Below are 16,210 nucleotides of genomic sequence, written 5' to 3'. Positions count from 1 at the left end.
AGAAGCGATTATACAGCGGTTACGTAGCACCAGCGATCTAACTGCCGCCGCACTGCTCGGCGGAAACCCTCGTCCCAGTGTTTGGCAGCTGCCCCATTAGAAGCTACACATCACAGAATGACTCGCTGCGGCGGTTTCTACCTCGTCACTGTGAGGAGGCAGAGGCAGTCGTAATCTTATCCTTCCACGGCGCCATCTGTTATGTAACCACATGGAGCCGACCAGCCACAGTATAAGAGGGCGCATTTCAGCGGCGGCGGCAAACGTAGCGGCTAGCATGGCGGGCGCAGAGCAGGCGACGGTGAAGGTGCGCATCCAGCAGGGCGAGCTGCTCGGCCGCCGCCGGCGCACAGTGTGGGGGTTCCCCTACTGCTGCTTCCAGGGAATCCCCTACGCGGCGCCACCGGTCGGACCTCTGCGCTTCAAGGTGAGTCCTACAGCAAGCTTATATGGTTCAGTGAAAGACTTGCGAGGAATGGGTACAATGATCTGTACTTCATTCATCATGATCTCGGCCCAAAAACCTAGAAAACGCTACAGTGATGTTACAAAGGTCATGGAATAGCGATATACTCATATGGTGATGGCGGTAGTAATGCGTATACAAGGTATAAAAGGGCAGTGCATTGGCGGAACCGTAATTTGTACTCAGGTGAATCATTTGAAAGGGTTTCAGACGTGATTATGGCCACACGACAGGAATAAACAGACTGAACGCGGAATGGTAGCTAGAACAGGATGTACAGGACATTCCTTTTCGGAAATCGTTATGGAATTCAATATTCCGACGTCCACAGTCCCAAAAGTGTGCCGAGAATACCACATTTCAGGTGTTACCTCTCATCAAAGATAACTCAACGGCCGACGGCCTTCACTTAACGACCGAGAGCAGCGTCGTTTGCGAAGAGTTGTCAGTGCTAACAGACGAGCAATACTGCTTGCAATAACCTCAGAAATCGATGAGGGGCGTATGACTAACATAAGCGCAAGGACAGTGCAGCGAAATGTGGCATTAATGGGGCTTTGGCAGCAGCCGACTGACACAAGAGCTCTTGCTACCTCTACTAGAGTGCTGCAACGCTCAATGTTTGACCGGTCACGGCTCGACTGTTGACGGCGGGACCGAGCCGCTCGTGTCCGGCCCCACACGACTCGGCTCGGGCACGTACTCGCCCCACGTCTGTTGTCCGGATTCCGGACACGCGGATAACCCAGCATGACCGGTCACCGCTGACGTCTCACCTCGCCTCGCCCCGGCTCGCTGCTCTGCACTTTACTGTACAAATCCAACGCCCCTCTCTCTCTCTCTCTCTCTCTCTCTCTCTCTCACACACACACACACACACACACTGTATTTATTTCCGTCTGTCTCTCTCTCTCTTTTAAGACAAAAGTAACGTTTCCAAGGACGGGTACGTGACACAGCTAAATTCATAAAGCATTTGGAAAGTAAAATGATATTTCAATACAACCGCGGATAGAAGACGAGTGTCATTTCCAAACAGAAGATCTATTTTTCCTTTCATTAACAGGAAACATTGAATAAGTGCTGTACCTGTAATCTAAAAGACAACCATCTTCACAAAGGAAGCATACAAAGAACATCCAATATTTACAGACGTAACTTGTCATACTTTTCACTTGTTTGCAACAGAAAAAAAATTATAGTTATTGTTGATCAGTAAATCACTAACGCGTTCCGGATTTAACTGGCTGACATCTGGCACGTTAACTTCTCCATAATGCGCACATAGATGTATTAATTCTTTGCCTAGTTCTCTGAAACCTTCACTGGAATCAGCATTAAAAGGTCTCACATCGTTAGCGCAGATTGCAAGACACTTTGCTGTAATACTATTTTGTATTACTGCCGGTATCCCTGAAGGAGCTGTATCTTTGTGAGGTTTCTTGCAACTATGTTTCTTTAAATGAGTGGTTTCCGACTGGAAACACACTAATGTTGAGCAGTTTATGCACGATACGTACCCAGTAGACGCACTGTTTTCGTCTACAACCAACAGCAATGTACTCCATACTTGGCTTTTTAGACCCTCCCTTTCTTCAATGTGTAAACATTAGTTTCAATCTTACGTCTTAACTGCACTGGCTTCCTCGCGCTGCATGATTACAGAGAGAGACAAACCACAAATGAGAAGACCGTACTGGCTACAGTATCACACGGATGACACGTGTAATATGTTTGAAGTTACGTGCTACGTATTCGGCCACGGCATCTATGCTCGGTCACTAGAACTAGTGCGGGCAGCCTATCCAGTTAGGGTGTGCTCGCCCCATCTCGTATTTTGTGCTCGCTTACTCGGTCATGCAGGACTCTAACCTCTACCACATCGCCTGCAGCGCCTCTTCTGGGTTCTTAAGCATATCGGTTGGATCCTACACGACTGGATAACCATGGCTTGATCAGATGAGTCCTGTTTCAAGAGCCGATCGTAGGGTTCGAGTGTGAGGCAGACCCCACGAAGTCAAGGATCCAAATTGTCAACAAGACACTGTGCAAGCTGGTGGTGGCTCCACGGTAGTTTGGGCTGTGTTTACATGGAGTGGACTGGGTCCTCTCGTCCAGCTCAATCAACTGAGACTGTCTGCGTATCAGTTGTGTGCATTGTTAGGTAGGGTGACATTTCAATAACTGCGATTGGCAGTGCGTTTCAAGGCAGTTATGTTACCGATTAGTTCTTGTTGGACATTAATGATAATCACTACAACAACATAATGCACGTGAGAGAGTTCTTCGTTATCTGAACATTGAACAACTGACGATGCTGAATATCCTGAAAAAGGCACATTCCGTAAGAAATAATAGGAATTTAAGTTTGATGAAAATCCCTATCTGCATTTCTCTAGCCGCTCTTAGGTCAGTATAAAGTCATCGCAAAGAGGCGATTACGTTTGTCTGCATGGCAATCTTCCACAGCACCTATTATAATCAATTACTATAGATTTTTTCCATTTTAAGCTTACTGCAAATAAATTTAGAGTGTTTTCGCCAAATGTATTTCGCTCTCATTTATGAAGCGTCTTCTACGGTCAGCAACCCTATCAATAGCAAAGCATTTTCCATAATGCGCATTACCAAGCGGGGAAGGGGGGGGGGGAGGTACTTTATGGCTATCCTAAAGAAATTTAAAAATCTCATAATTGTTGTTGAATTATATTACCAGCATACTCTTTGAAGAGATATTGATGTGTAAGGAGTGTCCAAAACCTGAAAATACCTTTCAGCAATATCAATGCACTCTCAATAAGGCGCATTACAGACTTTTAAGACCAACACAAAAAATGTTAAGAATGCAAGTTTCGTTCATTGTTGCCGACTTTTCCTCGAAACATATTTTTAAAGAGGTTCTGATGTGTAAGTGAGGCACAGAATCCGGAAATACTGGATACGACGTTCATTAGGGAAAGTGTAATCTCGTACTGATATGTAAATTTTGAGTTAACTTTAACTGGAAGGTTTAACGTTTAAAACATATATACACTCTACTGGAGTAATTCATTTTAAATATTTTTCTTCAGAATTTCAAAACATAAATTACTGCAAATTTTTTCAAAAGGTGGGCATAAAATTCTCCCGCCCCCACTCCCCCCCCCCCCCCCCAGGTAGTATTGCGTGGGTTAATTTACTGACGGTGTTTTTGTCACTTGTTTACACATTCTGCAAGCAACTGCTTTTAGCTTCGTTGTTAATTGCTAGTGGAGGCCAAGCTCGAAAGACAATTGATAAATTTGAATGAGAAACCAATTTTCTTCCGACCTCAATCTGTGCTAACAATTAAGGAAAAAGCAGTGATTTGCGGAATATGTAAACAAGAGACGGTAACACTGTGCCCAAATTAATGTCCACTGAAGGTGCTTTACAAATAAAAGCAAAACACATCTGGTGCAAAATACTCTTTAATTATCTGCAGTAACGTTAAGATGGAAAAAGTCACTAATAACTTAAGAGGCTCATTTCGCAAAAAGCGCAGATGTGGAAATACGCAAGCTAACCAAAGAATGCAGCGTGGAGCTAACGGTAGAAAGGAAAATCTGGTATATAGGAAACGAAAATGTTGTTGTCCAAAAGTCGGAGATTAGAAAGTTGCCAAATATGCGATATCACAAATATCTCGAGCAGACAGCTGTGGACTTCGCAACGTGATGCCGATACTCTATACAAGGTAACGGTTATCACATTGATGTATCTCTTAGTTTCTTATAACATCATGATGTCTGTTAAAACCTGTGAATGATATGACATCGTTCTTATCTGGTCCAAGTTGCCTCTGGAGTAATCTACAACAATTTTTTCGCTGTGCACCAGTGCAGTTACCTTTTATTTATCGTATCACCAGTTCAAACAAATTTGTTCTTTTTCTTTTGTACTGCTTGATGGTGTTGGTGGCAGGAAGTGCTAACCCTCAAATTAATAAGCATTATTCTCATTACATAAAATATTATGTAATTCTGGTAACTATTAGTTCCATGTGTACCACTAGAAAAGATGTGTGCTATACGTGATATCCCAGGAGGAATGGTCAGTATTCGGAGATTTGAGAAGATGACCATTTGAACGAAAATCTTTATAAGGACATATGCCCTATTCCGATTTTTTCCGAGTTAGAAGACATGTAATGTACGTTGTTATTTATTTTCTATATCATTCAGTACATTGCCACGTTTACAAATCTCTACACTTATAGCAGTTAGTAAACGCTACAACGTGTGTTATACAAAGCATCAATTGAAAAATACATATGCTTAACACGTTCACTGCTTAGCACTATCGTACACCTCACAGTGCAGCTTTAAAGAAGTTCTTAGTAAATGTTCGGTAACCCACGGTGAACTTCAGTGCATTTCTGTACAGTTAGGAGAACATGATGCGTTGATTGAATGCCTCTGCACGTTTCCTGATGAGGCGTGCAGCCACAGACCATAGATATCCTTCTATGCTCTGTGCCTGCAGTGCCCACGATGCGACCAAGCAGTTCATCTCGCGTATTCGCCTTTCATTTGTACGCCTCAGAATTCATCCAGCCCCATCAACAAAAATCTAATGGCGTAAGATGTGGCAATCTTGGTGACCATTTAATTACTCCACCACGACCAATCAAGTGATCAGGGTGAGTTAGGTAAAATGTGGAGAGGCTCTGTCATGCTGGAAGTACTGTAAATTGTACTCTGTGTGACCAAAGGAACGTCCTCGCGATGTTCAGCAAACGAATTTTCGAAAACATGCAGCTAATTGTGTCCCGTCATTCCCCCTTCCAATACGACTCTACTGTGACCGATCATGTCGCACCAAACAATGGCCGGGAAATGGCTCTGAGCACTATGGGACTTAACATCTATGGTCATCAGTCCCCTAGAACTTAGAACTACTTAAACCTAACTAACCTAAGGACATCACACAACACCCAGCCATCACGAGGCAGAGAAAATCCCTGACCCCGCCGGGAATCGAACCCGGGAACCCTGGCGTGGGAAGCGAGAACGCTACCGCACGACCACGAGATGCGGGCAGGCCGGGAAATGACTTGGAAATTAGTTTCCAATGCAGCGTGTGGATTTTACTGCGACCATCAGTAATGAATGTTTGTTCCGAGTAAATGTGGCGTATTCAGTGAATAATAGTATTAATAGAAGCAAATGACGAGTGCGTGAATAGTAATGTGGAAATTGAAATGGATTAATAATTGCTTCAATAATCTAAAAAAACTTATTGGAAAGAATAGTTGCAAACATTTTGAAGGTAATTTATGAATCTGCCTAAAATCTTGGATGAAATTTAACTGATATATCGACAGACCTTTAATATCATTACAGTCAAGGTCGATAAACATAATTTGCATTGTATAATGCTGCTTCCAGTAGTGTGTGGTACCAAATAATCACCGCAACCATCGACATTGTCGATCTGCCACTCGAAGCACAACATTTTTAGTGTAAGTAAACCAAGTTCAATAGCTGCCCATCAAGTCTGAGTCGTTACCTTCGCATTAATTGCACTGTGATTAGTCTTGATTCTGACAATGTCGATGCAGGAACGCTCCTCCGGATACCGCGTAAATTACTTTTGTCTGCACCGAACCTCTTGATGCGGGATGTGTGCGTCGAGTGAAATGATAAACAGACAGGATTTGAACTTAAAACCGTGCGAATAAATATTCCTTTTTATTACCTTTTTTGCAATATTTTTAATGAACGGTTAAAATACAAATTTTTACAATGCTGGTACGAGGCATCCAAGCATACATCCGTAAGCTACCACTTCCTGAAACAAAAGTGTAAAGATACATGAATTAATAAACTGAAGATCTTATTTCGTACTTTGTTTCATACAGATATTTAACGTTTTATCAAAACATTATCCTTGCCATAAAACAAATCGTTGATTTACCTTTGCTGGTGTCTTTGATTTATAGCTCATTCCGTTTACATACTATCATCAGGATATGCAAATATTTCAATATGTTATTCTACAAGTACAACTAAAGAATAAAGTTGATATAAACATAGGTCAGCAAATGTTTAGTTACGGAGTTACGGCTAATGAAAGATGTTGGTGTTGGCCTGGTGAATTTAATAAAACATTTCCCAGACGTGCATCTGCAGTAGTCTTCCAGAACATACATAGAACCAAAGATTATTAAACAATTAAATTTGTTTACTTTCCATTAAGAATGTAGAAACGCTTATGACATTGTCGGCAACCGTTAGTGTTCATAAGATTTTCATTATATATAATAAATAATACGTATATAATAAATAATGGCATAGCACTGATCGCACAGGACATTACCGATGCACAGAAACAGCTAGAATTATTACAAGAGCAGGCAGCAAAAATAGGATTACAAATTTCATTTGAAAAAACAAAATTTATGAATGACATCAAAGATGCACCTTCTGACCTAAAAACTGGTAATAACCACATCTCTGGCGGTAAGAATTTAAATATTTAGGTGAATGGATTGCAGAAAAGATCAAGAGTCCAGAAAATGGGACGGAGTTTCAATTAACAAAAAACATTTACAACAAAAAGAGTCTCTCGTGGAACTGCAAAATATGACACTACACAACTGTAATTAAACCCGAAGTTCTTTACGCATCTGAGACACTAAACCTTCAAAAGAGGAATTAGAAGAGAAAGAACGTAAAATAATGAGGAAAATCCTAAGACCAAGAACTAAAGGTGGTGTGCAATATCCAAAACCCAATGCAGAAATATATAAAAAATATCTCCAAAATAACAGACACAATGCGCATGAGAAGAATCCAATTCATGGGGCATTTAGAAAGAATGGACTCAAACAGGTTAACGCACAAAATCCATACATTTTTAAAGGACAAAATTACAAGACCGAACTGGTACAAACAGACGGAAAAAGACCTAAGAGAATTAGGGTCTCCAGATCTACATGATAGAAATGTAATCAGAAAAATCACAAACACACGGGGTTTTGAGGAAGAAGAGAGAAAAACTAACCGACATACGTGGTCTACGCAGCGAAAGCTAGCCCTTTCGTTGTTTATGAAGGAATATTGGGCGAAAAGGAAGGCCAACAAATGTTGATTACGCGTGGTCCTAACTGATCCATCCGCGAAGAAGCAGAAGAAGAAGAAAAATACTATATAATAAATAATAAAAAATAGCAATCGTGCATCTTGCCATTGGTTTACACACCACAGTATGAAGGAACGACATGATGAGACCACCAGCAGACGCTACTCGTATATTGTTTATTTACCCTCAGACAACCAGTTTCGGTCAAGTGAACGTTTTAAAGTAACGGATTAAAATTGCATAAGTTTAAGAAAAGGTTCCTTGGCACCAAATACATGTATTTTTCAGATGCAGTTGTTTTATCTTATATAATATAAATCCGTGATTTTCTGTCTGTGAGTAAATAACCATGTCATGAGACAATGGTGGCGTTCTTTAAGCACATTGAAGCTCTACCTGCAGAAACTATTTCAGCACTCTAACGACTGCTACTTGTAGTCGGTAATACACTCCTGCAAATGGAAAAAAGAACACATTGACACCGGTGTGTCAGACCCACCATACTTGCTCCGGACACTGCGAGAGGGCTGTACAAGCAATGATCACACGCACGGCACAGCGGACACACCAGGAGCCGCGGTGTTGGCCGTCGAATGGCGCTAGCTGCGCAGAATTTGTGCACCGCCGCCGTCAGTGTCAGCCAGTTTGCCGTGGCATACGGAGCTCCATCGCAGTCTTTAACACTGGTAGCATGCCGCGACAGCGTGGACGTGAACCGTATGTGCAGTTGACGGACTTTGAGCGAGGGAGTATAGTGGGCATGCTGGAGGCCGGGTGGACGTACCGCCGAATTGCTCAACACGTGGGGCGTGAGGTCTCCACAGTACATCGATGTTGTCGCCAGTAGTCGGCGGAAGGTGCACGTGCCCGTCGACCTGGGACCGGACCGCAGCGACGCACGGATGCACGCCAAGACCGTAGGATCCTACGCAGTGCCGTAGGGGGCCGCACCGCCACTTCCCAGCAAATTAGGGACACTGTTGCTCCTGGGGTATCGGCGAGGACCATTCGCAACCGTCTCCATGAAGCTGGGCTACGGTCCCGCACACCGTTAGGCCGTCTTCCGCTCACGCCCCAACATAGTGCAGCCCGTCTCCAGTGGTGTCGCGACAGGCGTGAATGGAGGGACGAATGGAGACGTGTCGTCTTCAGCGATGAGAGTCGCTTCTGCCTTGGTGCCAATGATGGTCGTATGCGTGTTTGGCGCCGTGCAGGTGAGCGCCACAATCAGGACTGCATACGACCGAGGCACACAGGGCCAACACCCGGCATCATGGTGTGGGGAGCGATCTCCTACACTGGCCGTACACCACTGGTGATCGTCGAGGGGACACTGAATAGTGCACGGTACATCCAAACCGTCATCGAACCCATCGTTCTACCATTCCTAGACCGGCAAGGGAACTTGCTGTTCCAACAGGACAATGCACGTCCGCATGTATCCCGTGCCACCCAACGTGCTCTAGAAGGTGTAAGTCAACTACCCTGGCCAGCAAGATCTCCGGATCTGTCCCCCATTGAGCATGTTTGGGACTGGATGAAGCGTCGTCTCACGCGGTCTGCACGTCCAGCACGAACGCTGGTCCAACTGAGGCGCCAGGTGGAAATGGCATGGCAAGCCGTTCCACAGGACTACATCCAGCATCTCTACGATCGTCTCCATGGGAGAATAGCAGCCTGCATTGCTGCGAAAGGTGGATATACACTGTACTAGTGCCGACATTGTGCATGCTCTGTTGCCTGTGTCTATGTGCCTGTGGTTCTGTCAGTGTGATCATGTGATGTATCTCACCCCAGGAATGTGTCAATAAAGTTTCCCCTTCCTGGGACAATGAATTCACGGTGTTCTTATTTCAATTTCCAGGAGTGTATATACAACTGTCGTTACATTTGTGACGTGTTAAGGGCGGTGACTGTTTCCTACCTTCAAGATCTCAGTGACTGCGTTCCAACAAAATAACAGGAGACCGCGTTTTCGCTGCGCTGCGCTGTCCTGACCCACCCTGACTGTAGCACAAGCCAGCACTCTCTCCAGCTGCGTCTTGGGTTTCCGGAAGACTGTGCTGTGGCAACTCGCCAGCCACTGCGATCCATAAAGTCTGCCATGGAGTTGAAGCAGTGTGGAATGACGTTAGTGCAAATGTCGCAGCGGCATGGTGTAGGAAAAGGGAAGCATGGAAGGGAGAACCCAGAATACAAGCGTCATTTGTCCTTTCAATGGCCAGATTTATTTAACCACCATGTAAAATTGCATGAATAAATGAATCTCAGATAATTATGAGTGAAAGGAATAATCGGCTTTAACAAATGATTTCACCTCAACCAGCCACAAAACTCAGTGCCAGAATAAATATAAAACAGTAATTAAAAAAAAACTTCTTTCCCTGTAAAACAGAAGCTGCTCAATAGCAGAGATATGTTTAAGACAATTTAACAAAAGGTCATTTACGACCTTCAGAGGATTTTTGGGAAACTAATTAAGTCCTTTAATCAAACAGGCCCTTAACACACAAGAGGGCAAACGCACTGCTAAAATCAGCATAAAACCCACTGAAAGTTTTATCAAGTACCAAATCAGCAGGCCTGCCGGTTTGGCCGAGCGGTTCTAGGTGCTTCAGTCTGGAACCGCGCGACCGCTACGGTCGCAGGTTCGAATCTTGCCTCAGGCATTGATGTATGTGATATCCTTAGGTTAGTTAGGTTTAAGTAGTTCTAAGTTCTAGGGGATTGATGACCTCACATGTTAAGTCGCATAGTGCTCAGAGCAATTTGAACCATTTTTGAACCAAAACAGAAAAATAGATTAAGTTTGTCCACACGTGAGGCAAGTACAGTCCTAGTTTAGCGTCAAACCAGTAATTATATTTAAATGAGTTGGAAATATTCGCATAACATAATAATCAAGACATAACTTTGTGCATATGCAACTTAAGAAAAAACTTAGCTACCCGAAGTTCATAACATGGGCAATATAAGTATATTCCAAAGGAAATGTACAACTTCAAGTAAAATTTAAAATAAGGCTCCACAGATCAGATCATTAAGTAATGTAACCACTACTTCACTTAAGATTTATTAGCAGGCAGCGAGAACCAGCGCGCTTTGGGCACTTGCGGACACACCTCGAGGGCAGCGAATGAACACCAAGGCGAATATACTCGTACTACACCTACAAGCCCCTGAAAAACCGGCCGCGAGGCTCAGAAGGCTAAGTACGGCTGTAACAGACAAGACTGAGGTGAAACACAGGCCAAACAAACAAGCAAGTATTAATGGCCACATTCTCGAGAATTGGTCAGGATAAGGCCTTTTAATATACCACCAGATTTCAAAAATGTGTCTTTTACGAAGTTTCCAAAATACCACGAATGTACAGTAGTGGCCAAGGTAATGTCTATTAAACCACTCAGCAGAAGAAAATTATCCACACGAAAACTTAATGAATGTCCACAGAATAAGATCTGACTGTAATTTAGCCAAACCAGTCTGGAAGGAACGTTGCGTGAACCAAACAGCTATGTAAGGGAAATGACAAGCTGACCTCTACAAAGTGGTACCTAATAATTAGATCTTACAAGCAATGCTTCCTTCCTTGATATCTATATATGGAAATCTAAACCACAGTTTCTACACATATACCCTATTAAATACAGGAAATTTCTGTTAAAGCAAACAAAATATAAAATAAAAGATTAAATGCAAAATCCTTATAAAACCCTTAAGATCCCAATTTAACCTGCGAAATTTTTACGATAGGTTATTGCCAAAACACATTCCCATTTACAGCACAAGAAAGCTGACAGTGGGAAATCTAACATTAAGGTAAACCACTCAATTTAGTCTTTCACACTGCGTACAGCCAGCGCAAATACATTACAATCAATCTCACAGTGGTACAGAGAAATCCCCAGCACAGGAACAGTTACACACACATCCAAATATTTCACTGATCATAAGTATAAATAATTTGAAGCAACAGGCAATTACGTTCAAACAAATGTGTCAGTAAACCACCGAGCGCAGGAAATAGAGGTGTGCGTATCGTAATGTGGGAAATACTGACCATAAATGCATGATGTGGCAGATATTGAACAATACTGAAAATATACAGTGTGGCTCCCAGCACCCAGTCCCACACAGCACAGAATATTAGCGGATACAGACAGAAGGACGCTGTACTCAGCTCTTAACTGCGACTTCACCAGTTACACCAAGTCTTGACATAAAAAGAGCTAATGGCCGACTGGCACACCATATCCGGAACTCAGCCCCTGACGTCCTCTATTCCGCTGTCACTCGCTGTCTAGCTCTTATAGCGCCACCAACTCTGCTCAGGGCCTGCTTTAGTCCTCGCACTGCCAGAGAAAATCAGCGACGAACTTCAGTCGATTCGCGCAGCCAATAGTAGAGCCAGCGAGTAATGCCCTAAGTCAAGGCACGTGAAATCGATTGTGAGTCCCCAATGGCTAAGTGTATACCCTCATATCAGCTACGAATTAAAGCGGGTACCCTTGCAAAATATGTTGTATGCGCACAAAAAGTAAAATTTCATTACCTTGCTGTTGTTTGTAGCGCAGCAGTGTATTTATATCTCTTACACTTCATCGCTTAGTCACTCTTACAAAGTGACTTATGAGGGCGTTAAATGAGTAGTGCACACATTCCTTTTTTCCCGGCCAATTTCGGTTGAAAAAATTCCGAATTTGCTGTGGGACACAGTAGAATTGAAACCGGGTTGGTAGGTTCTCAGAGAGCGCACAGGATAAGGTTACGATTGTGGATGGGGCCGTAAACAGTTACTGAGAGTTCTACAATCAAACACACAATTTCATTTTTCTAAGAACCACTTATTTACACATTGCTTTAAAAGATGACAATTAGACAATACGGCTGAAGGCTTGAGATGCTTTCTGGGCTGAAGGCCCAAAACCACACCAAAACAAGAACGGCTGAAGGCCTGGATTAGAAATCAAAAGCAAGTAAAAATAGAAGGTCATTTAAAAAAAACATGCAATTGAAAAAAATTTGCGGCTGAAGGCCTACACTACACGTCTGAAGAACAACTATACTTAAAACACATTAATAAAGTATTTTTTCTAACCAAGAAATTTCTTTTTAGACTTACAACAGAATGGCCGAAAGCCTAATTAAAGAAATATTAACTTACTGCACGGCTGAAGGCCACAAACATTTAAAACAACGGCAGAAGGCCTGAAAAACAAGTCAGACAAACAATTTAAAATTAACACATTTCGTGTTATAAAAAAATTTCCTTTAAAGAATACACACGGCTAAAGGCCTTATTAAAAGGGGTTAACGTAAATCCTCGGCCGAAGGTCACTCATAACACATCGAACAACTAACGGGTTAGGGCCTGTATTCCAAACAATTTTAGATAGAACAAATTTTAGGAAAAAAATACCCTTTTTAAAATAAAACATCTTCAAAATTTTAATTTAACACGGCCGAAGGCCTTTATGTAAATTTAAAAAGAACTGAATTAATACACGACCGAAATGAAAATCATAATCTGAAACAAAGTGAACAACTGGTGCTCAAAAGTGTTCCTAGGGTCGGCCTGAGGAGGTAGCTCAAACTTGAGGTTAGACAGGCAGCCAAGAGCTGAAGTTAAATAATGGGATGGCAACCCAAACTAGGGACGGCCCAAGGACCGACCAACAATTTGACCAATTCCCTTCTGTCCGACCACGGCACAACGATGGAAAATATCGGCCACGGACGAGCATACTAACAGCACTATGTCTTCAGAAATTGGCGTCTAAAAACAGACAAGCGAACAATAACCACTCTAAGCAAAATATGAACCAAACAACATAAAAGGCTGTCGGACTACACGCCGTGCCGCACAGCATCAACACGACGAGGAAAGGCACACTGCTGGAAATCTATGCTAACGACCAGAGCAGGTAACTGGGGCGTTAACGTCCACGGGGCAGAAAATACCTCTGGTGTACTTCACTGGCAAGTAACAGTCAATTTAATAATTAATCACAATATAGGAAGACGGCTGCATGATTTCGCCGACTCCAACATACTATAGGTTGCTGCTAGACCTGATGGCCCAGGGAGCAACAACCCGCAAATAAACGGAGAGATGTTACAATAGTTGAGGTTTCATAACAGGTTAACTGATCACTCAACTTCAGCGTCCAGGTTCGGTGGGCAACGAACTTTGTCGTTCTCGCAGCTAGCGCCTCACGATCCGACAGTGCGTGCACGCCGCCAGTGGTCTCAGCCTGGCCTCGCGAGGAGACTTCCTCGCTGCTCCGTCCCAACCGACTGACTACCACACACACCACCACCACCCAGAAATACTAGTGGGCACACCAAAGATAGTACGACAGTACTAGCATCGCTAAGTGCTGCTGCCACTCAAGGAGGTAAGCCAACAACTTCGTTATACCAGTTAGTAAGGAAGAAACAAGACGTCACTCAATGTGACAAAATGCCAAATAACAAACGGCATGAACGTGAGCCTACACCGCTCAAGAATATAACCGCATCAATCACTACAGTATCATGAAGTTCTGATAGCTAGCAAAGCTATATCTAGCCTTCAAAATGGCGTCTGTGATGGAGGTTTGGCGGAAAACCATTTCAGATATTCATAGGCACTCTCAGAATGGCTATGGAGGCCTGTCAGTGAACAAAAGCACGGTGAGTCGTTGGGCAAGGCGTCTGTTATCATAACAACAAGGTGGCAGAAACCTGTCCGATCTCCCGCGTGCTGGCCAGGCGCAAACAGCTGTGACTCCTGCGACTCTGGAACGTACAGACACTCTCATTTGAGGTGATCGACAGATTACAATCAAAGAGCTCGCTGCTTCGCTGGGCGTCTCTGTTAGTAGACCTGGCACATTCGTCCACCAGGTTGGATAATCAATGGCATGTGACGGCTGGGTTCCTCACTGCCTGCCGCAACAACATAATGAGCAACGAAGGACTATCCGTGCGGAATTGCTTGCTCATTACGAGGCTGATTGTGACAATTTCTTGTCAAACATCGTCCAAGGCAATAAAACATGATTTTGTCATTTCGAACTGGAAACAAAACGGCAATCCATGTAGTGGTTACATTCCGCCATTTTTAGGAAAAAAACATTCAGAACGGCACCCTGAGCCGGTACACCCATGGCGACGGTGTTCTGGAACTCTGAACGGGTTGTTCTGTTTGGTTTCTTCCCTTATGCTGCAACGATCAACTCTGAAGTGTATTGTGCTACCCTCACGAAATTGAAGAAACGACTTGAGCATGTTCATCGCCACAAAGATGCAAACGAACCTTCCCATGACAACTCGAGGCCTCACAGAAGTCGGCGCACAGACGGAAAGTTCACAAAACTTAATTGGACTGTTCTTCCTTATCCACCCTACAGCCCGTATCTTGCGCCTTCCAACTTCCGTCTCTTTGGCCCGAAAAATTGTACACTTCAAATTGTACGTGGATAATGGGGAGGTTATCCATACAGCACGCCAGTAAAGTCACATAAAGCCGTTGCAGTGAACGGAGAGTAAAGTGAAAAATAGAGTTTTGTAGCCAAAAGTCTCGGTAATAATACTGTGTATTGGAATCAAGAATAAAACCAACCTGCTTTTAAAAAAATGGTTCAAATGGCTCTGAGCACTATGAGACTTAACATCTGAGGTCATCAGTCTCCTAGAACTTAGAACTACTTAAACCTAACTAACCTAAGGACATCACACATATCCATGCCCGAGGCAGGATTCGAACCTGCGACCGTAGCCGTCGCGCGGTTCCAGACTGAAGCACCTGCTTTCAGAAAAAAATATGTTTCATTACTTATTGGACACCTTTCGTACTTAAATTAACAATTAATGTGCTTACAATGGTGAATACTATTGTGCTAGAGAGACTGTCAGAAAGCCTCTTTCACCTTTCGTAGTATGACTGACGCCTGCGTTCTGTTTAGCAGTGAACAGTGCTCTACGCTTTATATTTTGTTCAGGACACTGACAATAAAAGCACCGGTTACGAGATGCCATGAGAACGACTGAAAAAATTGTGGATGTTGCAGGCTAATGTTACAAAATATTTTCTGTAAAATATTTTCTGTGGCAAGGTCAAGGAAGATACACTGACGGAAGAGAAACAAACAAGTAATGCAGAATAGTCAAATTTCAGGAATATATTTGTCTAGGTAACATACCTAAGCGATTAATGTTGCAAGATCACAGCTTAATGTAACCACGAGGAAAGCCATTGCATATGTGAAATTCTGGCAATTTAACAACCGGTGAAAAATGCGAAAATGTTGAATGCAAGAATGCTAATGTGCATGCATTGTGTGATACAGGTGCTGGATGTCACTTTGTGGGATGGAAGTCTATGCTTGTTGGGCTTGGTCGGTCAATACAGGGACAGTTAATGCTGCTTCTGCATGAAACTGGAGTTGTCGTCCGATGATATCCAATATGTGTTGGATTGGAGACAGATTTGGCGATCGTACACGTCAATCCAACATGTCCACAGTCTGTAGACCATGTTAAGTTACAGCAGCGTTATGTGGGCGAGCGTTATCGTGTTGGAAAACACCCCCCTGGAATTCTGTTCAAGAATGGCAGCAAAACAGGTCGAATCACCAAACTGGTGTACAATTT

The 16,210-nt window shown here is 43.3% G+C and overlaps 1 protein-coding gene across 2 annotated transcripts in view; it reads left to right on the top strand.

Moving 5' to 3' along the window:
* Positions 1–16,210, top strand: part of LOC126106564 (pyrethroid hydrolase Ces2a-like) — a 319,251-nt gene that overhangs the window by 183,493 nt on the left and 119,548 nt on the right. Inside the window, exon 1 of one of the 2 annotated variants that reach the window (XM_049912907.1) lies at positions 246–427. The exons of the other annotated variant lie outside the window; for it this stretch is intronic. Within the exon in view, the coding sequence (XP_049768864.1) occupies positions 278–427 (150 nt within the window). The 5' untranslated portion in view covers positions 246–277. Of the gene's footprint in view, positions 1–245; positions 428–16,210 lie in introns of those variants that run through there. 2 annotated transcript variants of the gene reach the window in all.

Source organism: Schistocerca cancellata, chromosome 10 (genome assembly GCF_023864275.1).
Source record: "Schistocerca cancellata isolate TAMUIC-IGC-003103 chromosome 10, iqSchCanc2.1, whole genome shotgun sequence".
Lineage (NCBI taxonomy): Eukaryota > Metazoa > Arthropoda > Insecta > Orthoptera > Acrididae > Schistocerca > Schistocerca cancellata.
The sequence above is the reverse complement of the archived record's forward strand: the minus strand, read 5'-3'. Positions and strand labels throughout refer to the sequence as shown.